The following is a 24,225-nucleotide window of genomic DNA, read 5'->3' as shown; positions in this document are numbered from 1 at the left end:
CTCAAAGATGCGTACTACCATATACTAATGGACAGATGATCCAGGAGGTTCCTCCGCTTCCGGCTAGGAGCCAGTCATTATCAGTTCAGAGTTCTTCCATTTGGCCTAACCTCAGCCCCCAGAGTGTTTACCAAAGTCATGGCAGTGGTTGCAGCCCACCTGAGACTCCAGGGCATTCAGGTGTTCCCTTACCTGGACGACTGGCTCCTCACCGCCCCCAACAAACATCTTCTGGTTACGGCGAGAGATTACGCCCTATCTCTGTTTGGTCATTTGGGCATTTCAGTGAATCTAAAGAAATCCTGCCTGTGCCCCACTCAAGCCCTAGAATTCATAGGGGCCAAGTTGGATACTCGAATCTCCAGAGTGGTTCTGACATCGGTCAGGCTGAACAGTTTATCTCACCAAGTCTTGGACATTCTTCGGAGCCCCGCTCCCCCAGCAGAATTAGTCCTGAGGGTGTTAGGGTCTATGTCGGCAGCGATCAGCCTCTCTCTCCATGCCCATCTGTGAATGCGAGTGTTACAATGGACTCTCCAGGTCCAATGGTCACTATCGGTCCATCCCTTGGACATGCCGATTCCTCTGAGCAGGGCATGCAGGGACTCCCTACTTTGGTGGTTACAGGCTTGAGAACTCAAAGAAGGGAGACCCTTTGTGATTCCCCCAGTCAAAGCCACGTTGACCACGGACGCTTCCTGCCTCGGGTGGGGAGGGCATTACGCAGGCAAGTCCGTCCAAGGCACGTGGACTTCTCTAGAGACTGCATTGCATATCAACGTCCTAGAGATGAGGGCAGTGCTGTTGGTGTTGCAAGCTCTCCATCACCTTCTACCACTGGGGACTATTGCAGTCCAGACGGACAACATGTCCGTTGTCTGGTATATAAACAAACAGGGAGGGACCAGGTCTTACCCCCTGTGTCGAGAAGCCATGGGAGTGTGGGAATGGGCTATTTCCACCAACCGCTTTCTGATAGCAACGCACATTCCGGGGCGGTCCAACATGTTAGCAGACAGCTTAAGTCGGGTATTTCTCAGCCCTTACGAGTGGTCTCTGAATCCTCTGTCGCAAGCAGATATTCCTCAAATGGGGTCAACCTCGCCGTGACCTTTTTGCCTCTCCCCTAAACTCAAAATGCAGCGACATTTAATAGTTCCCCAGAGGGAATCCCCAGGGACGCTCTGGTTCATGCTTGGCCACCCGGTCTCCTTTATGCGTATCCTCCTCTTCCTCTGATGACGAAATTCATCCAGAAAGCCTGTCGGTTGGGGAGCAGAGTGATTCTCATTGCCCTATTCTGGCCTCGACAAGTCTGGTTCCCCTTTCTGCAGTCTCACAGTGTGCCCCCCCATGGGTTCTGGATCCCAGACCAGACCTAATCTCACATCCGACAAGATGCCACACTCCGAACCTGGTCAACCTCAGGCTCACGGCCTGGTTGATCCAGTTCCGTTAATGGCAAGGACTCCCGGTATCTCGTCCCCGGTTAAGGCCATTCTGGTGGCAGCTCATAAGCCATCCACCAGAAAGCTCTACAACAGTAAATGGAAACGCTTTTCCATCTGGGCAAAGGATAAGGACTTAGATCCCTTTACGGTTCCTATTCCCACTATCCTGGACTTCCTATCCCTCCTTTTTAGGCAGGGAGCTAGTGCGTCCACCATTGAAGTCCAACTTGCAGCCATCTCTCATTATCATGTGGGGGATGGCATAAATTCTTTGGCGTCAGCAAAGATATGCAAAGCCTTCTTAAAGCCTCCCATTAAGCCAGCTATTCCTCCATGGGATCTTACCTTGGTCTTACAAACATTAACAGGACCACCTTTCGAACCGGCGGCCTCAGTGCCTTTAAAATTCTTATCTTGGAAAACGGCCTTCTTGGTTGCTATTACCTCAGCCAAGCGGGTATCAGAGTTGCAAGCTTTGTGCGTTAAGTATCCATACCTTATTTTTCACAAAGATAGGGTGGCCCTCAGGACTAATCCTTCTTTTCTACCTAAGGTAGCCACAGAGACTAATATTAATCAGTCTATTAATCTCCCTGTTTTCTTCCCGAGTTTCCAAAACAAATGTGAATACATATTGCACAAATTGGATGTGCACAGACAACTACGTTTTTACTTGCATAGGACTAAAGATTTTCGCAAGTCATAGCAGTTGTTTGTTTCTTATGCTAAGTCAGCCATGGGCAAACCAATTTCTAAGGTGACAGTGGCAAATTGGATCTCTCAATGTATTAGACAAGCATACATTTCAGCTGGGAAGCCAGCTCCGATTGCCGTTCGGGCACATTCTACTAGATCTGTGGCTACCTCAACAACTTTTTGGTCTAGAGTTCCAGTAGATGATATTTGTTCAGCAGCTACCTGGTCTTCTTCCCACACGTTCATTTCTCATTACAAGCTGGACATGATCTCCAGAAGTAGGGCTTCCTTTGGCACCGCGGTGCTTCGGAATATCCTTCCGTAGGGACCACCCAGGGCCTTTAGGTAAGCTGGGGACTCTGTCCCACTGGTTGCAGATCATATGAAGTAACTACTTCAGATAAAGAAGTTATGTACTCACCATAACGTTCCATCTGAGTAGATACTTCATTTGTCTGCAACCGACTCCCCCTGCCATCCCCCGAACCTCGGTAACCTGTTGTCCTTTGGAGAATTTCTTCTCCGTCTTTAGCCTATAGGGCAAAATAACCGATCTGAGGTAATGTGGTTGGTAGTAAGGGATTATGGGTAGGGGGGAGGAGCTAGGAGCTTGGATCTTGAAGCTTGGAAAGCCTCCGGTTCGGATCCGAGGTCGGATCCGACACCCACAGGTTGCAGACAAATGAAGTATCTACTCAGATGGAACATTATGGTGAGTACATAACTTCTTTTTTTCAAGTTTTTAGACAATGTTCTGATGCTATCCTTGATTTGTGGGTCTATTGTATACTTTAGGTTTTTTTTTTCTTTCATTGTAGAGTTTTTTATGGTGGTGGGCCAGCAAGGTGTTTTGCTTTTAAATCTTTCATTATATTTAGATCTGGTTGGGACTGCCATTTCTATACATTTATCTAAGTAGGTATGAAATTCCTTTACAAAGCTACTTGTGGCAACATTTGGCGTTATGCTGCTATAAGTGAATTTTGAAACTTCTTCATAGAATTTTATGCAATTTGTACGTTTGAAACTATGGTGTACATTTGCTTGGTCTCTGTATTTGTTTTCACTGTAATGGAGTTTTAACCATGACTACTCAGTAGATATCATTTTGCCAATTTTCTGTGTGTTTCAGTCATTACAAAGTAGATGAAATCTATTAGTTTGCCTAGGGAGCCTTTTCCCCTACTTTCACCTACATAGATATCAGTGGCAGTCCAGAGCACAGCTTGCTGTTGTGGATAATGAAGAAAATGCAATAAAACATCATTACAAGGAAGTGATTCTTCCTCTTCCATCTTCGTCCATCATTCCTAATCTGTGTCAGTCAGTACCTCTGACCATTTTTATGAGATGCATAAACACCATGTGGAGTACTTTCATAGTTTCATATTACCTTGAGTGGGTGTACCACAAAACAAGTTTATTATGAAGTAACTTAGCCCGTAATGGACTTTGTTACAACATGGTTTTGATTGGATGATAACTTTATTTCAGCACAATGGATCAGTCTAAGTCAGTCTATGTGGCTAATTAGTCAGGCAGTAAGGAACATCTTGGCAAGGGTGTTTATTTATAGAGTGAAAACTGGATTCTCCATGACTACTTGTGTTTTTGTACCCAAATAATGATACTTAAATAGACACAAATGAAAAATACATTGTTCAGTTAATTTCCTGTCTTCCTGGTTGGTGTGGGTTATAATGAAAAAAAAAAAACGTTCCTTTTGAAGCAGTATACCCGTTTATCAAAAAAGCAAGTACATAATTATAATTCACATTGTCTTTTAAATTCCTTCTGGCACATATCATAATAAAGTCCCCACCTAGTAAATAAGGATTCAGTTGCCAGTTTAGCCTTCATCACATATATATGAGATTTCAATGTGTATATGTCCGGTATAGTTGACATGGCAAAAGGTTATTCAGAGTGGAATCAACATGCATTGTCATCAAGGCTGGGACTCTGTAAGAGCTTTGTGTTGCTTAAAGATGTACTATATACTAAAGGTGACACATACATATAGAAATTAATTTGATACACAGTAACACCATTAGGAAACAAATGGGCATGAGGTCAGTAGGGAATTCTGTCTCTGATGGTTGATGTGGCAGAGGGGGGAAAAAGCATATATACTATTAATAATTAAAAAAATGAGACATAAGCCTTGTGAGCAGACATTGTAGGACTTTATTGACCACCCATCCAAAGTTGTAATGAACTGGAGTAACAGTATATGATTGATGCCCTTCTATATCACTGTTGCAGTATTCAGTACAGATGGGATGTCCCGCCCTGGGCAGCCCATCACTCAGCCAGTATAAATAAGCTTAAAAAAGGTTTTGTTTGTGCCGTATGTCACATTTATTTCTCCGCACAAAATGTAGGGCATAAAAGGGAAGTATGGATACAACTACCCAGAACTTCTCTTGCCGCCAGGTTGAACGCCGTTTTTGCTAGATGATTTAAACACCTTGTTGCTGTATTGAATGTTTAGCAACACCAGACAAGTGCCCTGTTGGGGTTATTTTTATTTTTTTATTTTAATTTCTTGATATTTTATGCCTAAGGTAGTCAACGAGTTGTCCTTGAATCAGTCAGTACAACTCCCTTCCTTTTTCCCTTCTTCTCAGTATGCTACTGAGAGGGTCCTGCATAGCTTGGATTTGCACAGACAGCTCAGGTACTATTGGATAAAACTAAGACTGTTTGTAAGTCTGATCAGCTTTATGTTTCCTTTCATCCCAGGTCTTTGGGTCTGCCTGTTTCTAAGCAAACCATCTCCATCTGGATATCTAAGACCATTTCCTTTTGTTATTCTTTTCATGGCAAACCTCTGTCTGAGCTCATTCCACTGGGGCTGTTGCATCTTCTGGTACCTTTGTTCAAGGGGTTGGACACCAACCAGTTCCATCCTTCAAGCTGCTACTTGGCCTTCAGTGCATACTTTTTACTAAGCATTATAAGTTGGATTTTATTTCTAGGGCTAGAGCAGGTTTTGCTGAACTATTTTATGTGAGTTTGTTGAGAGCTCTTCTCAGCCTTCCACCTCCCATTGTGTTTCTTGAGTTTTTTACTCTCCCTTCTGTACCGAGTGCTGCAACAGTGATATAGAAGTACATCATACAGTTGTGCAAAATCATAGCATAAAAGTAGATGTCCTTGTCTTCACTGTTGCAGTATTCTCTCCATCCTTGCAACCCCCTCTTGTTTATTCTGCATTTTTCCCTTTGGAATGTCCATGTCCTCCTTTGGCCTATGACGATTGTTCTCTTATGGGGCAATTCAGTTTGTTGTAGTTGTGTCTGTACTTCCGTTTTATGCCCTACGTTCTGTGCAGGGAGCATAAATGTGACATACAGCACAAACAAGATCTCTTTTAAGCTTATTTATACTGGCTGCGCGATGGGCTGCCCAAGGTGGGACAACCCTTCTGTACTGAATACTGCAACAGTGAAGAGAAGGACTTCTCCTGTTACAGTAAGATTTTATACAACTGCACTTTCTTTTTAAAGTTTAAGTGATTTAAAAATGGGTTGGAAATAACTTGCTTGATTTTATTAAAATAAAACAAAGATTGCTTGAGATTGTGGTGCATTGTTTTGCGGAAATTCTCATTTCCCTAATGTTGTGCAAACATGGAGTTGCTATATACAAGTCTGAGATATGTGGAGGGAGGCTTGCATTCCACATAGAAATTGCATGGGGCTTGTCCCTTTGCAAAAAAAAAAAAGTTTTCAATCTGCAGCATTATTTTGAATGGCATCAGTATTTTTCAGCATATGGAGAAGGTTTAATTGATTTCTGAGTAATGTGGTGTCAACAGCAGAAGATTAAAAATATCCTAGATGTACTTTAAAATGATCATATGTATAAAATGGCTTTTTGGAAATAGAAATGAGATAGGGCAGTGCAGTGATGTTTTGGAGTCAGGAGATTTTCTAGGGGGGAGAAATTGTTAAGCTTATTCCCATCATTTAAATAATTTGTATTAATAAAGCTTAAAATAAATGCATGTCCTTAAGATGAGTATTCACAAATTTGTTTATAAATTAAGAGTAATGTTAAGTTGTAGACACATTACTGTTATATCCCACCCACATTGTGCATGTTTCTAAAACTAAATAGCTTTTATGAAGAAAATTTTGTCAATATTCTGTTTACATTACATGTTTTGTAGTTTAGTATTACAGCAACATGTACAAGCAAGCCAAGTCTGGCACATGGCTTTCTAACTGTATAATTCAGCTACAATCAAACTGAAATATTTGTGTGAGGAATCAGTTTAAAGAGTTTTGGGTTCAACAGTAAGTTAAACTGAGACATTTTGCAGTGTAAGTGAAGAATTAAATAAAATGCCAGAACAGAACTTTAGGGCTCAGGAAGATGTCTGAAATGGTTTATGCAGTGTTCTTTCATGCTGTGGACAAACCCATAGAGTCTTGGAGAAATGGAGTTATATAAAGCTATTTCAAACTAACAGCAGGTCGGCTAGTCCAGTTTCACTCTTGCTCTTAAGTGTTGGTGAAATATTATCTGGCACTAACATGGCTTGCTGACGCATTGTTTTTGAGTTGCATAAATTTCAGCCAGTTACGGGCCACAAGAGTATTGGTGTCCTGTTCCATATATGTGGCAGTGTATGTTTGATTCAAAAGTGTTATGATAATCATGAATGAGGAATAAGTTTCTGCATATTTATTCCTAATGTTTCTGTTTTCCAGATGCTGATGGCATGAGTGGAGGGGAGGAATCTTTCAACCTTAATGATGCAGATGAGGGCTTTTCTTCAGGTGCTTCCAGCAGCAGTCAACCTACCGGGACCAAACCTTCATTCTTATCACAAAAAGGCAGCTTTAGAAAAGGAGTTGGTATGCGTCTAAGCAAAGAACAGTCATCCAGTGGCAGGCTCAGTGAGAGCCCACCTGATACCTACAGTGAACCTGCTCTCCTCAGCAAGCAGCTCCTGCAGCCGCCTAACCCCAGTGCAGAAGGCATTGAGCTAACACCCATGAAAAAGCACCTTAGTTTGCCACCTAGCCAGATGCTGTCCAAAGCTGGTGCACAGAACCTGGTACGAACAGCCAGTGCTTCCTCCAGCAAATCCTTTGACTACATGAATGGCAGTAAAAGCACAGAAGGTGCCTGTAACCTTGTGGCGAGTAATGCCAATCGGTTTTCAACCATCAGTCTGCAGGAAGATAGAATGGGCCGCACTGGGGAGGGAAAGGACCTTTTATGTCCAGGAGCACCTCTGACCAAGCAATCCAGATCACCTAGCTTCAATATGCAGCTGATATCCCAAGTGTAGAGTCAGATAATGTCTTCATTCTGTCCCCTTTTACCAAACAGTACATTCCATAGATATTTATGAAGAAATTATATCACCTGGTGTGGAAGTAATTGCTGCGATCAAGCCTAACTTAATCTTGATGTTAATATATTTTGTACTGAAACAGCAATAAGAAACAAAAAGATGTATATAGTTAAATAGGAGAGAAACACTGTTGTCTTCTCATGCCTTCCTTTTTGGGTGATGTGCAATCCATTTTAGGCCAATCAGACTCATGTCAATTTTTTTTTTAAGGAGTTTTTAAAATGTTTCAGATAGACACTGTAGGATGTACAAAATCAAGTTCATGCAGATTATAAGAAAATTGTCATTACGGGATACCTGTTTTTTGCTTCCCAGAATGAAAGTTTCCAACTGTTCTCCGCTACAGTGATTTATGACCTGGACGTTGAGGATTTCTACTTTGTTATCCAGCTGCTTTAACCAGAAAATTCTTCAGAAGTCCTCTCAGGTTTTCTGTCAGTTCAGAGTTTTATCAGATTCTGGTTGCTGACCTTTCTACCATAGAAAAGAAACCTGCTGCTTGTTTTACAGTTTACACTGTTTTTAATTATATTGATCATTTGTTGCACATTTTTACAGTAGAAGTGAATGCTTTTACCATATTCTAGGTATTCGTCATTTCTGATTTTTCATTATCTGGTTTAAGCCAAAGGTGCTAGGATTCAGTAGGTGACTTTACATAGTGTTGCTGACATGAATACCACCAATAACTTATGTAGACCTCAGCCTTCAGCAGCCACAATTCATGCATCCCCCCACCCAAATATGTCAAGTACAAACCAGATTTGCATTGCCAGTTTGCTATGAGTTAGAACCTCGTATCTTGCAGGACAACAGCATTCAGTTCTTTTCAGATGTTCAGTTTACTAGTAAATATTGCTGATTTTTACCTAGGTGGCATACTTATAACTGTATCTCACTTTTCCTGTTCTTTTGAGTCAACATTTCACCCTCAAAACCATTTTGGTATCAGGTATGTCCCAGATATCTGCCATCTAATGTGACCATTGATTAATGAACCCAAGTATACAAGTCTTTCAGCAGAAATGTTTCTCTCGTGGAGCAACAGGTATTTGTTGTAATCTAGCATGATAAAACAATATCTGTAATGGGCCTCTATGGGAAGGGTTCATTTTGTAGGTGGGCATGTGCTCAAGGACTACAGTGTAATTATTTAAGCATAGGTAAGTATTTTAAACCCTGGAATACTTTGTTGTTCTGACGTAGCTCAGTCAAATTTCCTTCCTGAAAGAGGAGTAAAATGTAGAAGGCACCTGCTTGTAAATTTTGTCAAGACAATCAGAATCGCGGAACTATTCAGCTTGTGTGGTAGTAATGAGCAGCCCCTGGTTTTGAGACCCTAGATATTGTAGCTTGGACCCTTCTCTATTCACAGCACCATTGACATCCTTATTTGGAGATAAACACTTTATTAATTCATAGGATGTTTTTTTCAGTTCTAGTATAGGATGTGAATGGTGTTGTGAATTCATCGGACTTGCTTGTATTTGGCTAACTACTATAAGTGGAAGTGTGCATTTTTGCTGGACCCGCCTGTGTACTGAGTAGTTTAGATTCAAGAAGGTGTTACTGAGCACACAGTGTATAATTGGATAATTATGCTTTTGCTACTGCAGGTCTCCCTGTTAAAAGTAAAAGACCATAATTGATAATCCTGTATCTACAAAAATTAATGGATGGAAAGCATCGAGTTACAGAAAATCTCAAATCTAACTATAATGCCATTAAAGCATTTTGCAGGGGGCTTCATGCACATCCCATACCCCAGTATAGGGAACTGTGCTCCCCATACTCCCCTGATACTTGTAGACTCTGTCTCTGTGATTGCTTCTGTTCCTTGCAGTGAGGGGAATCCTGCATGGTAGCACAGCCTCAGTCAGCGTATTTGCATTGCAGTTTCACATATGTGCTCTCACAGCTCTGAGGACTGCAGTTTCAGTCCTTGCAATTTCAACAAGAATCCAGAATCAGTCCAAATCTTCTTGCATTTAGGTGATGGTCTCTGGATCATTTTCAGTGATTTTGTGTAGAATTCTAGAATCCTTCCCATGTCCATGATTGTGACTTTGTGGATCAGTTGCAACTCAAGTATTGTTACAGAACCAATCAAGCCATGTTACTGGGCATTTTAGTATCATCCAAGCTGTAACGATCAGAACTTCTTGTAGACTTTCTCAGACAACAGTGTTACAGTTTGTATTCACATCCTCCTATGCCAGGTGCTCACCAGGCAACTTCATTAACAGTCGCCTTCATAGGATGGTATGCCTTTGTTCCGCAGCTGTCCTTTTCAGCAAGGTCATCAAAAGCATGCTCATAAGCAGAGGGTTGGCTAACCAGTATGTTAATTATTAGGCTATTCCAACTTCTAGAGTCACCTTGAAACTGTGTTTGGATTTTTTTTTTTAGCTGTAGGATCACTTTTTTGTTTTGTTTACTGTGTTAGAGGCACTTTTTCACAAACATTTTTGTGGCAGTAAGTAGCACTGCAGAACAAACATGTTTCTGCATGCACTGCATTAGGCTGGAAAGCTGCCCTGATATCTGCTTCTATTATTTAAAAAAAAGTCAAACAACCAAGTATTGGCTGTATCATTTGGAAGCACATGAACAGGAGAATGGACATTCTAGTACAGCAGTGTACCACATTGGTGCAGGATGGCATGTATAGTCAAGTGTGTGCACCCTGTGCAAGCAGTGATTGTGGAAGTTCCAGACACCTACGGGGTAGGCATTAGATGGGGATGGGATCCTTGATCTGCAAACTGGCTTGCTGTTAAACACCTGGAGTGAATGGGCTGATCAGGCTGTCACCCTAACATGGTACCACGTGGTCTGTAAGGCTCTCACCCTGACAATGAACAAATTGGCCTGCCCCTTGCTCAGAAAGAAGAATGGATGAGCCCATTGGGAGAAAGAAGGGGAATCCACTCTGCAGCTTGTGCGTACAAAAAAAAGTTCTAGGACTGCTTATAGTTGTCAGGAAAGAATCACAAAAAGTAGAAAATCTGTATGTCTCCAGAGTACGGTGGGGTTCTAATCCTTCTTCCCCACTTATTCACCTGTAGGTGACCTTTCCTCCAAAGAGTAGTATGCTGGCAGTTGTGACAGGGTTGATTCATGTAGATCCTTCTAGAAACATTCCCCAGGAGGGGATAAGTGTTGGCAGTCCACTGGATGTGTAACCCCTGAGTTTAATAACCAAATACTGAGCATGTGACTGTGCAGCTAAGAAATAACTTAACAAAAAACACAAACCAAATAAGATCATGTAGTGTACCACCACTGGATGAAAAAATATCAGTGTCAGACATTGCAAAGCAATAGGAGAAACCAGACAAGTCCAACCACTTCAAAACAAATTTATTACGGGCACAAGATATTGGCTCATGAAAAGTTCATTCAAAAAAGTTGGAAAGTATGTTCAACCAGTCCATCTTGGTATACTGTATGACTGCTGTCTACAGCTTCAGTTAAATATCTCATAGACGTTTACTAAATTAAGTTAGACATGATTTCTTTTTTTACAAAATCCTATTGTTGCTGGTCTAAAGCAGTAAGATTTTTTATATTGGAGCTTATGAAATCAGATGTAATACATTTTATGGCTTTGCAAATTAGGCTTGTTAGGCTGATGGGTGTATGTTTCTAGGATCTGCATCCTTTATGAAGTGAGATAATGATAGCTTTCCATATCTCTGGTACATCTTTTGGGGATGTGCTTAAGTTGAGCAGTTTTAGTTTTCAGCAGAAGAAACAGAAACAATATAAGGAAAAAGGTATCACCATCCACCACCAAGATTCCCTTCTCCATTGTATCCTAATCCATTTGTTGCATATCCCCAGGGCTCTTCTTTTGAGGACTTGGAGTAAAGATGGGCTTGCTTGTGTTATTACATGATAAATTTGTTGCTGAGGAAAGATAAAATAATGTCTCCTTGGCTTACCTGGTCTAGTCACAACCTGTCTGTAATATTTTGCTCTTGCACTTGTCTGTGAGTTAGTGAAGACCGACGCAGGTCTGGAAGATCCACAAGAAATTACAAGAGAAAAGGTTACAGGGTAGACCATCTGTAATTTTCTTCGAAAGAGCATGCACCTTTTTGCACCACCAAGCAGTGGTCACTTCAGCGGTCAGCACTGCAGCTTGTGACTGTCAGTGAATACACATCTATTCAGCACACAGTACCTAAGACACAGAATTTCTGGATCTGTGGACTAAGATGATATGTGCTGCATGCCTCAGCCATTCTGCAAATTTTCTGTTGTACAGGGACAATAAAACAGTGCAGTTTAAAATTGAGGAAGCTTAATTGCTTCAGAATCTAAATAATTGTTTGGAGACATGTTAACTGTTCTTAAGGTCCATGTTTGGCATAGCAGATGCACAAATTAATTCAGTAGAGTCTGTGGTGGTGTTGAGGAGCTATGACTGTGCATGTCTGTTTTTACTTGATATGCTTTGGGACTTGCTTATCTCTTCTTCACTGGTGCTGACATGTTTGGCAAGTAGGTTAGGAGATTACTGTGGATCTCAGAAAGGGAGAGCAGGAGTTTGTCAATCTCCATCAGATTTATGAAATCAAAAAAGCCAGTTGGCCAATCAGTGAAGGGGAAATTGCCATTTCACTTCAGGGCACAACTTTTGCGAAGTGGCTAAGGCCATAGGAAGCACAGTAACTCAGAAAACTTCAGAAGATACTTTAGTCAGCTATGGCAGTTACCTAGCTCAATAAGCAATACCTTTGACTAGTTCCCTAATTCAGGGTGGTCAGTGAAGGATGCTTCTTATTTAGCAGATAACTGTATTAGTTGACATTCTCATATCTTGTCATAAACTGGTGGATCCAAAGGATAATGGGGTGAGGGGATTAAACCTACTGTCTGCAGTGTTCATACACCCTCTGACTTAAGCGTGATTGTTTTTAAAAGACAAAGCACAGTCTTCTGACTTAAAATTTTTATATCAACCACTAAGAAAGGCAGTAATTATTTATCAAAATGAAATACTGCTAAGGAATTTGGTTTGATAAAATGCTATACTGGGGCTGATAAACACTGAGCATACGTCTGCTGTCATTTTCTGTGAAGAACTGATGTATAATTCACTGTAGTGCTGCAAAATTTCATCTATGTTCCATGTCATGACACTGGCATGAAGGAGCAGCATAACACACATAACAAGAATCAAGTTTTAATCCCAAAAATGGAAAGCAGAGTAGACTTTGAATAGAATTCATACGTACATGCATACATACATAACACTGTGTATGAAGACTAGACATTATTAATGTTCTGAATATCGAAATATTCTATTTTAAAAACAAACTTTACCTAGGTTAACTAGTGAATTCTTATTAGTGCACTCATTTTGTAGGTAATTTTAGCAATGTCCATTTTTACATATATGTTAGATTATCTAACAGAATAGTACTTAATTTTGAAACTTTTTAAAATCTTTGCCCCTTTGAAAAATAAAATTGCTGTGACTTCACATAGGTCAGCTAAATTATTTTCTGTGAAGCTTTTGCAACAGGTAATAATTTGAGGAGTAATGTTTGGGGTTGTAGCAGGTAATATGTTGAGAAGTATTGCTTGTGGTTATAGCAGGTAGTACTTTGAGTAATGCTTGGGGTTGTAGCGAGTAATAAGTGAGTAATACTTGAGGATGAAGTAGCTAATACTTTGTGGAGTAATTCTTGGGGTTGTAGCAGTTAATACTCTGAAGTGTAATGCTTGGGGTTGCAACAGATAATACTTGAGTAATACTTGTGGTTGTAGCAGATAATACTTTGAGGAGTAATGCTTGGAGTTGTAGGCTAGGAGGTAATACTTTGGGGAGTAATACTTGTGGTTGTAGCAGGTAATTCATTGAGAAGTAGTGCTTGGGATTGTAGCAGGTAATACTTTGAATAATGCTTGTGGTTTCAGCAAGTAATAATTTGAGGAGCAGTACTTGGAGATGCAGCAGGTAATACTTTGAGGAGTAATCAGGAGCGGCCTTAGGTCAACTGGTGCCCTAGGCAAAAGGGCATCACGGCACCCCCACCACACCAGCCAGTGCCCCCATCCTGGTCTACCTACACCAAATAAATACTTGAAAAGTGCCCCTACTAAAGCGGTGCCCTAGGCGGCCGCTTAGTTGGCCTATGCCTAAGGCCGGCTATGGGAGTAATGTTTAGGGTTGTAACAGGTACTATGTTCAGAAGTAGTGCATGTGGTCACAGCAGGGTAATACTATGAGTTGTAATGCTTGGGGTTGCAGTAGATAAAACTCTGAGAAATAGTGCTTGGGGTTTTAGCAAGTATTACGCTACAGATTACTACTGGCTGTGCTAAGACTACTCATGCAGAAATGTCTCAGCAATCAGCTAGTTAGCTGTTCCCTTCCTTCTTCCCTTGGTTTTCCTTACTGTTTTCATTGGTAAAACTCAGCTGCATGTTATCACTTCTTTAGCTGCTTTGATAAGTTTTCTTTATGTTTTGATATGGTCTTTATTTACAATTAATGCTGGAAGTAAAATATACCAGACATAATTATATTGTAATACAGGAAATCTTTATCTTTTTGGGCCAAGATTGTGGACACCTGATTGTGCTGTACCTGCATTCATTTAAGTAGCTGACCAGGAAAAGCACATACAAAACTGTATCACCAGTTTTTTTTTCTAAAGGAAGAGATTCTATAAAATGCTCCCCTTTTTGATCTGGCTGTGTGGCATAGAGGAATGGAGCCCTGACTGAGACCTAGGTGTCCTAGGTTTAAGTAGCAGCCGTGACACTGGAGGGGCTGGATGGGATTAATGGAGGAATGAAAGGGTGGAGCCCACTCATCTGGGGAGGGGGTGTGAATGAGTTTGGGGATATGCCTGGCCTGACTGTCATTGGTAGAGTCACCAGTAGAGAATGGTGGTCAAGCCGAGGTGCCACTTAGAAGGAGGGGTAGGGCCATTTGATTACATGCTCCCAGAAGTGGGCACATACAGCACTAAGCTCATTGCATGCTGCATGCATGGACAGTGGTATTGGTAGAGATAAGAAAAAAAACAAAACTCCATCTATCCACTGTTATGGCAGTCTCACTCTTAGTTTGCCTAATACTCATGCCAGGAGCAAATAAGCTGTAGAGTGTCTGTGTTTGGGGAGAGGGTGAACAAAGTGATCATTAGGACCCCCCTTTTGCTGATCTATTTCATGAGGAACACCAGGTAAATTGTACTAAGGAGAATGATGAGTCTGAGGAGAAAATCATAGAAAAGGAGAATTGCTGCATATGTACAATATCTTTGATGCTGGACATTGCTATTTGTCCCTTTGACTCAGAGCACCAAGACTGGGTCTATATTACAAGATCGAATGTTTAGGTGATTGAACACCTAAACATCGAACTTGTAATATTGAACCTAAAAACGTTGAACTTCCCATGGAAAGCTGTCCTTTGGTCACTAAAATGAAAAAAATAACTTTACACCCAAACCAAGTAAGTGGGGGGGCTTCACCCACCACACCCCCCCTAACTAAATATACCAACTCCGAGATAGCTGTACAAGTAGACAAAACGGCAAAATCCGGCGAACAGCCAAGGGAAATCTTTCCATGCTTTAAATTGGCCGATTCTCCATTTTTTGCTTTCAATATTACAAGTTCGATGTTTAGGTGTTCGATCACCTAAACATTCGATCTTGTAATATAAACCCCCAAGACTGACTACTAGCCTCTGCCATTGCAAGTCTCTATTGTGTGAAATGTGGCCCAGTCTGTGATGCTCCATTGTCTATTCTTGTAGTGTTGAGCCAAACCCCACAACTCATTGTCCTTTACACAAGTAGTGGTCTGAATGGGTCTGTGTTTAATCATCAAACAGCACATTCATCGAATAGCTGTTTGCCGAATAGTAATTGTTGAAATTAATTAAATTAATAGAGGTTTCGACAATTAGTATTCAGCCAACAGCCGTTCGATGAACATGCTGTTTGATGATTAACCATAGACCTAGTTTGAGCAGTGCATTCGTACATTGATTCTTCAGTTTGTATCCTGTATGGGAGATTTTTATGGTTCTCTGGCTTTTTACCTTCCATCCATTGACGTAAGTCTGCTACTGTAAATCCACTTCACATAAATAACTAGCAGCCTACTTTTCAAAGTCCACATATAGTGAGATTAGACTTAATAATCTAGCTGCATTCATAGATGTTAGCAGGCAGTAACTCCTTTGATCATTCATTCTTGGAGCTGCCATTTGTGTGCTGTCATACAGTGTACTTCCACCAGCCAAAAATATGGTAACTGTTATCCCAGATGTTTGGAGGAATCAAAAGCTACTAAGTGTTCTCATTGTAATAGCAGTTTCCCTATATTTAAACTATTAATTCATTTTAAACAGAACATGCCGGAGAGACAGAGATGATCCAGAGACTGCCCTCCTATGGAGCAGGCTTCCCATTCATGTGAAGCAGAGTTGGTCTTTTACCAAGTTTAAGCGCAACCTAGCCCAGTGGATAGGAAATATGAGATTTACCCAGGGTCTGGCACCCATGTCCATTATGACAGAGATAGATTATAAATGCCTGGCCCTCAATGTCCTGCTTGGATATAGGGCATCATTATTCTTTTGGGAAAATGTGGCTAGGCTTAGAAAGGTCCCCCCAGGGTCATTAGTCTAGTAACAATTTATGAATCTATGAAAATGATCAACAAACCAGTCCACTGACTCCATAAACAAATAGCAAGTAAGTAAATTAACTAAATGAATAAATTCTGTGATTATCACAAACCAGTGGTCTCAGTGTAGATAACATCTCATTAAATGTCAGTTTCATCAAAGAACATCCTTCATCATTTGTCATTCCATCATTTAATTTGCTGTCATTTCAAATCTGATTATGCATGTTTCTGTCTGTACAGACCCTAAATTGTTTATAGTGAATGGGGCATGGTGATTATGCTCCAAAATACAGAAAAAGACAAATCAGTTAAGTGCTACTATAGAGCAAGACCCAACCATGCCTATTGCTAAGCACCCCTGCTTAACTTGTTAAAGTAGGGTCTCATGCTAGGCAGTCAAGTCTCCCAGTACTGACCAGCAAAGACAGTGGCAGAATAAAAAACAGAGTTGTTTCTGCCTGCTGTCCATACTGGTAATGTGTTCTGACTTCCTTTTGTAAACTTAGAAAGTAGTTAGAATGACAGGCAGTGTTTGCCTGCATTTTTTGAAGGATAAAAAGTCTGGAACTCAACTGTTTAGCATCATTTTGTTGAATTCAGTCCTTTGTAATTTGTCTAAAACAGGTTTTATGAGGAACTGATTGAACATATGAGGTGAAAGTCAAGATTTTCTTATGAATTTCTGGACAGCTGAATGTAATAGCAAGGTGAGTATAAACATAGCAGTCTGTGTTGCCCTGTCTTTCTGACAGCACACACTAAGCGCATTATGGCTTTGAAAGCCAGTAAAACACTTGGCTTCTTTTTTTTTCTGCAACTAGCAGTACATATAAAAAGCTCTTTGCACTACAAAGAATTATGATCGGGTCTCTGATCATAACCTTTAGTTATGTGTTCTTGACATGGATGGCAAGATTCACCTCTCAAGCTTTGCTCTCAAGGAGAATTTCTTAGCATCCATGTTTCACATACATAATAAGAAGGTTATTATTGGTGACCCAGTCATAATCCTCTTTGTTAGGGTTGCGTTCATGCTGTATTTTACAGGTGCTAAGCACAGGCCATGGCTAAAAAGTGGTCCTAGAACTAGCTCATCTGCCAGTCAACAAATAAATAACTAAGCAACTTAAATTACTCCATAGAAAGTAAACAAGATAAATCAAGAGCTGCAATTCTCTTCATAGGTACTTACCAATCATCAGGTTCAGGACACCATTGATGAACCAATCTCAGTTTTCCATTTGCCACAGTGCAGTGTAGTGTCCAGTTTAGTGACATGGATAGAATAATGCTGTAGGCAAATGGAGGTTGAGGGAATAAAATGGTAGACAACAAGTAGCAGATTAACAGCTCTGGTCTTTAATCTTCTGCATTAATTGCCAGACAAAATGTGACTTTGTTTTTTTATAAATATTGGCCGGGTAACCTTAGGTTCTTCTATTTTTTCTGTGATAACATTGGATGTCTTACATCAACATGAGTGGCCACAGGCTCAGGCAACCAGAACTTCAGTTTAATGGTTCTTCTGAAAAAAGTCATCTCAGAAGTACAGCATCTGGCCCTAGTTGCATTGCAGTGTCAATACTGGAAAATTAATCCTAGTTGTTGATGGAGTAGAACCCACAGTCTCCTGATCTTCCAGTATCAAAAGTTAGTGTGCTTCACCCCTGTTGCTCCACCTTGATAATAGCTGCTTAACCATAACTATGCACCTTACCTTTCAAAATCCCTTTTCAAAAAAACTACCATTATTCTAGACAGCTTGGCTGTACATGGGTGCGAGCATGCACCCCCCCCCCCACACACACACACACATTTTGCACTTAAAACTGTGCCTTCATTTAACCCTAACCAGCCTAGACTTGCACAAATACTCCTACTCCCAATGTCAAGACCTTCAGAATATCCGAAGATTTCTGCATTACTTTCCTAAACCCCCACTTACCTTACCTGCAATCATTCGATGTTCACTCATTCAAAATTTTTAAAGTATCAGTGAATGGAACCATAAACAACATTTTGCAGTTGTTCACTCTGTTGATCAACACCCTATCTGATGGAGTGAATGCCATATATATGCACGCATGCACATACACACACACACACACACACACACACACATAGGGGAACCAAATTTTTGATTGACAGCAAAAATCGATCTGGAAATCAGCGAATGACACTCATCGAACACAAAACCAATTGATCCACAAAGAACCAACTCCAAGATCACACTACAGTGGAGAAAGGGCATATTAAACAATCCCCACTGTATTACAATCTCTACCTTAAAAAGCTTGCACTTTTCGAACAGCTGATTTTCAGTCAGCTGCACCAGCTCCCCCATCGATGGAATACTCTGCACCCACACATATGTATTATGATAGGTATGACCACAGAAGAAATGCTGTGTTGATACTGCTTGAAACTCCTTTCCAGTTTCCCCAGACAACCATTGTTCTTTTCAACATTTCCCCACCATCAAAGAGGAAACCATGTAGTTAGGTGCCCCAAATAGAATTCACTTTGAATTTTTTTTTTTTAAGCAGAGATCACAGGGCATATCTAACCACTATAAAACTTTACTCTTAGTCACTTTGTTGAATTAGAAATAGTTCTGCATGGTCTCTTTGCAGCCCTAACTGCACTCCTACAAAAACAGTAAGATAGATGTGTCTTCTAAACTGAGTTGATGCACAGGTCTACATTGAAATCACTACACCCCAAGTAAAAGCTTTTGTTTCTGTACTGGAACAGCACTTTTACTTTTGCTAGATTGCTGGTGGCCAATTCACAGATCCTTGAGGATAAAGCCATAATTTAACCGTTGATAAATAATGCATTTTTATTATTTTCAAATATGGGGAGTTATGTAGTACTTTTTTGGAGGTAATTTTAAAATGTAAATCAAAACATACTATGTACATCAAATTAAATTGTAAACAATACAAGTTAATTCCTCTGAATAAAACTTAATATGAATAAACAGTTATTTTTAGAGCTGACTAAATAAGCGTAACAAGATAAGGATGACTGATAAGAGGGTATTGCTTTAGGTCTTCAAGCACTGATAAAGTGAAACTGAGCACTAGGAATAAAAAATCATTTTCCAATTTCAGAAGTGTATGATAACAACTGTTCTTGGAGAAAAATATTTTCTTTATTACTGCATATTGTCAGCAGTCATTAATGTGCCTGATAATGACCCCTCCCCCAATGCTTGGTGGGACCGCAGTGAATTAGGCATGTGAGCATTTTTAATCAAATTATGTAGTGCTCGGTATACCCACTAGATGAACAAGGTAGCATTTTTTGTGCTTTATCTTTGAAAAGTCACTAGGAAGTTGCTGCTTTGTTTTCCTGAAGCATTTTCAGGTGTAGATCCCTGTGGGTGCCTAATGCTAATGAGTGTTCTAATATCATTGCACAGATGGCAGTGAAAAATAACAGACCAGTCATTCTAAATTCAGGGTGACCCTGTTGCGAGTCATTTCCAACCTATTGTACTTTCACGAAAATAAACTGTAAACAGATGTGTGAGAAAAATTCTGTCTTCACTTCATATTTAAAAATGTGGTGTAGGAGGTAAGAGAAATGAGGACCATGGCTAGTGTAAAAAAAAATATTTATCTTTCTGAACATTAGAGAACTTTAGATGTAGACAAATGTGTTATCTTCCTTTCAGAGGTTTATCTCCATTTTATGATGGCCACAGTAGGGTCTAAAGCTTGAGTGGCTTAAGCAATGTTTGTTGGAGTTACAACTCAGTCTTCTGCTCTCCGAATGATGCTGCACAATTACCACAAGAAACATTGCTGTTCCTGATGCATTTTATTTTTAAAAATGGGTAAACTGAAGGTTTAATTGGTTCTTATTTTTGCTGTTTTTATGCTGCAGGATTTGCATAAGCCACTCAGAGCTGTGCAATATAAAAGGCACTGTCCTTAATATAGACAAAGCTCAGGTCATTGTATATTATTTGTGTATACCATATTTGTACAGTTAATATAAATATTTTTTTCTGCATTCACAAATTATTTTCACTTTGTGTAGTGACATTCAGAAAACTGTATGCTGCTTCTGAGATTACTGCTGTGTTTGTAGTATTTGTGCTTTGTTCATTTTTTATTTGGGAGGGGGGTGGCATAGGAAAGCCTTGAACCAAAAGAAAACTATTGCAATATCCATTAAGATACCATTTTGACAACTGCCATTCACAACTTTAAGAGCTGTGTTCAAAAGTATACTGAAATACTTGTTTGGCATAAACAAATGTTTGTAAATGGCATTTTAAATACCCAGTAATTAAGTAAAAAAATATATATAGCACGTGTTTCACATGAAGTCCCAATAATCATTTTTGTGTACAGTATGTGTTGACAGTTCTGCTTTTTATTGAAGGCCAGTTTGATTATTGCTGTATGTTGTTTTGTTGTCTATATTCAGGTATATGCAGCAGGGTTTTTCTTATAAAAATAAAAGAAAAAAGGTTTCCTGATGACATGTGGTCTTAAATCTACATGTACCTGTAGATAAATGAATGTATTTATTCTGAGGTAGAATTAAATGAAATGCACTTATTCTGAACTTTGAATTGTGCATAACTGGAAGCTGCTAAAACAGAGTAAGCTATATTACATTATATTATCTCAGAAAGTAGTTAATAAGATAATCAACGTGATAGCACATATGCAAATTAAAACATGTCTTGATGTCTTGGTTGGGATTGTGTTTATCGCTCACCCTACCCCATCCAATCAATGAAGTCACACTCAGGGTAATTGGCAAATGTGCTTCTGCAGTATAAACTATGTTTGAATACTTCTCTGCTCATAGGCAAAGTCTGACTGTTGCAGCATTTTAGTTCACACCAGTGACACTAGTAAAACATTTTAAGAAGCAAATGTTAACTTGTTTGAAGTCCCACTGTGTACAGCTGTCTCCAAAGTTTGCAACAGTTATTAGACCTCTTAACTCAGAACTACATTGTTTAAGGTCACAATTCACTTGCTCTTTGTTAATTTTCATTGTGGAATCTTGCAATGTAATTTGGAAATATGAGTATGAGCTATGACAAAAATTGTGAAAACTGGCCAAGAGTTGAGCTAAAGACATATTTTATTTTGCAGTAAAACATGAGAGTTTGAGTACTTTTACCAGTAGGCACTGTTATGTACAGTTCATGTCTGTAGTATATGCTTTTCTGTTTGTTGCAGAACATAGAAAGTGTAATTGTTCTTTTGACTAATTGCAGTCTTACTCTGATAAAATTGAAATGTAGTTATAAGTAAATCAAGAAAATGAGTTTGTCATTATGAGACTGCACAATAATCACTGGATGCAATACTTGTAAAACTGTTGTTGCAAGTAATTGGAAAACAGAATCACTGTAAATTATGCTTTAAACTCTGGGGTCATTATGGAACTTTTAAATGTTTTACAGGTGGTATTCTCATCTACATATTGAATATCACTTTGTTAGTGCATGTGTACCATTTTCCATATTACAGGTCTGGTCTATGATGTCAGCTGTTAAAGAAATGTGAAACTTAGTTATCGTTGACATTGTAAATATCTGTCAGAGTTGAACAAAATATTTTAAATCATTGTAAATAGAATGTACAATATCACTAATCAGTCTGCAATGCAGAGAGAGAATATTCATTGTGAACTGTTGAATAAATATTGTGCTGTTTCTGTATGGGTAATGAGTGCAGACTTCATTTTTAATTAGGTTACAAACAATCAAATTTATCACTGTTATTGTTTCAGAACAGGTTTCACATTGACTGCCTCTTCATCGAAGATTTCAGAAGAAATTAAGCAACCATCTTAATTATGCACATCAAACGTGTTGAGCAACTTTGTAAATGTCTTAATTTTTATACTCAAGTGTGTTGCATACAACAGTTTTAGTTTGGATTACGGTGGGTGGGTTATGGCACTATTTGACTGTGCTAGTTGTAGTTAAGTGACAGTATGCTATTGTGCTTTTTATCCGTGCTCCTATTTTTTTATATATTTTTATGGTTGATTTTGGTTTCAACTTTCTTCTTCTTTATGTTAATTGCAAGGTCCCAGGTAATTGGAATGCTTTTTCCCCACTTTGGTGGGTGATCATAAACTAATTGACAGCTATTCATCTTTTCTGAAAATGGGTTTCAAAGTAGTGTATCTTTTTTTCAGGGATGGCATTTTAGGTGTCTGAACCCTAATTCATGAGCGGTACTATGTTATGTAGACTGAGACAGGCATCAGTCCCAGGCCATCAGTGTACACACAAGTAGTATAAGTAACTGGTATGATTTTGCCAAAACAATACCCTGTACTTCCAGCTACAAAGAATAAGGAGGGTAATGAAGTTCTCTTATATATTATTGGTTAACCTTTTAATATAACAAAACACACTACTAAATTTTTAAACTAGTACAGAACTAACAGTATACAGACTTCTCTTGACCCATAATGTTCGGATCTGTGGAATTGAAGGGTGGGAGTCTGCCTACAGAAATGATGATCTTACTGAAGCATCTGTGGTTGTGGTGAGAACAGCCACATGTCTCTGCAATATTCGTCGTAAGGATCACTGCTGCAGGAATTTATGGAATGAGTGGGACATCACCAGGCAGTGTACCCTCAGCTCCCATAAATGTTGGATGGTCTGTAGTGTATCCTGGAGCACTACTAAAATAAATTCTGCTAGTCCTGTGGCCTAAACAACCAGGTTGCAGCACTTAGAAAATATGTGAATAGATGTCCAAGACCTTTGGACAGCAATATTTCTGAGGAAGGCTATAGTTTTTCTTCCTAACCTTGTGGACTGAGCCCAACATGTGCGCATTTGCTTTAATGAAAAAATAGACAAACATTTAGAAAGGGTCTGTTTTGTGTGTGCACCCCTGTTTTTCTTTAATAAAATACCTAATCAGATTGTTCTAGTGACTTAATTCTTGGTAGAATCTGAGTTGGCTGTTGCACTTCCATATAACCTTTTGCTGTCCTGTTTAGGACAAAAGACTGGCAACATAGGTGACACCACACTACGGCACATACCCTTGGCTGTAGGACATTAATGCTGTCATTGGTACCCTTGATGGTACCATGGGTCTGTAAGTATGCAGCAATGAGTGAAACACTCTGCTGAAGAACGACTACTGATATACATCCAGGAATCATGATACAGAGGCAACCTAAATTTGGCACTGGGGTCTGCATCTGATCCCATAAACAGCAACTAGGGACATCAGAGAACATGAAATGGTCATCCTGAACTAACCGTGTAAAACAGAATTTTCTTTCATTAGTAAGCCATATCATGCAACACAGAATATATAGACCCCCCCAGAGCGTATGGGGGCTTTGTGGTCCCCAGACTACCAGTTATATAAGAATATTTGATCCAATAGGTCCTCGTTGTGCTCCACCAGTCTGCTATTGTGCCCCTGTTGTGCCCTGTCAGGGTATGGGACTTGTGGCTGCCACAAATGTGAAAATAGATACATTGATTCAATGACTTAAACAATTTTAGGGTATAAATGAAGGATTTATTCTCAGCTGCATGTACTTTATACATTAAGGCCTGCAGTTCAGAAATTATACTGGTTGAAGTAACTCCTGCCAAGAATAATGTTTTTTCAGAAGTGGCATTTGAAATACACTGAATTAATAAGTTCTAAAGAGGTTTATGTAGTTTTCTAGTCATAAAATTCAACCTCATGTAGAACATGTAGGATGTTCTGAAGATATGAAATATAGAACGCCCATAAAGCTGGGGTTTTTTTTCTCAGTTTTTACTACCTCCTGGTTTGTTACCCTCCTCCCAGCCATCATTCACTCCCCATCACTGGAGTGAAGGTCACCAACTGAGGGGGGGGGGGCTATCATTTAGAAAGCCATCAGGGATAGTGTGAAATTGTTCTGCTTTATGGCCATATCCCCTGCATGTACTCTTAAGTACTGAGGAGGGACATTCCATGGTCTGACACCCCCCACTTCCACAAGAGGTGTTCTCTCTCGAAACTCTTCTGCCCCTCATTCCAA

At 39.7% G+C, this 24,225-nt stretch overlaps 1 protein-coding gene across 3 annotated transcripts in view; it reads left to right on the top strand.

Moving 5' to 3' along the window:
• FAM126B (family with sequence similarity 126 member B) overlaps positions 1-21,886 on the top strand; it is a 1,024,500-nt gene extending 1,002,614 nt beyond the window's left edge. For all 3 annotated transcript variants that reach the window (XM_044075704.1, XM_044075703.1, XM_044075705.1), the window contains one exon: positions 6,869-21,886. In XM_044075704.1, coding sequence (XP_043931639.1) covers positions 6,869-7,455 — 587 coding nt within the window. In that variant the 3' untranslated portion in view covers positions 7,456-21,886. The remainder of the gene's footprint in view (positions 1-6,868) is intronic.
• The last annotated feature ends 2,339 nt before the right edge of the window (positions 21,887-24,225 follow it).

The sequence above is a fragment of the Protopterus annectens genome, chromosome 6.part1, assembly GCF_019279795.1.
Source record: "Protopterus annectens isolate FY-2018-M chromosome 6.part1, PAN1.0, whole genome shotgun sequence".
Taxonomy (NCBI): Eukaryota; Metazoa; Chordata; order Ceratodontiformes; family Protopteridae; genus Protopterus; species Protopterus annectens.
The sequence above is the reverse complement of the archived record's forward strand: the minus strand, read 5'-3'. Positions and strand labels throughout refer to the sequence as shown.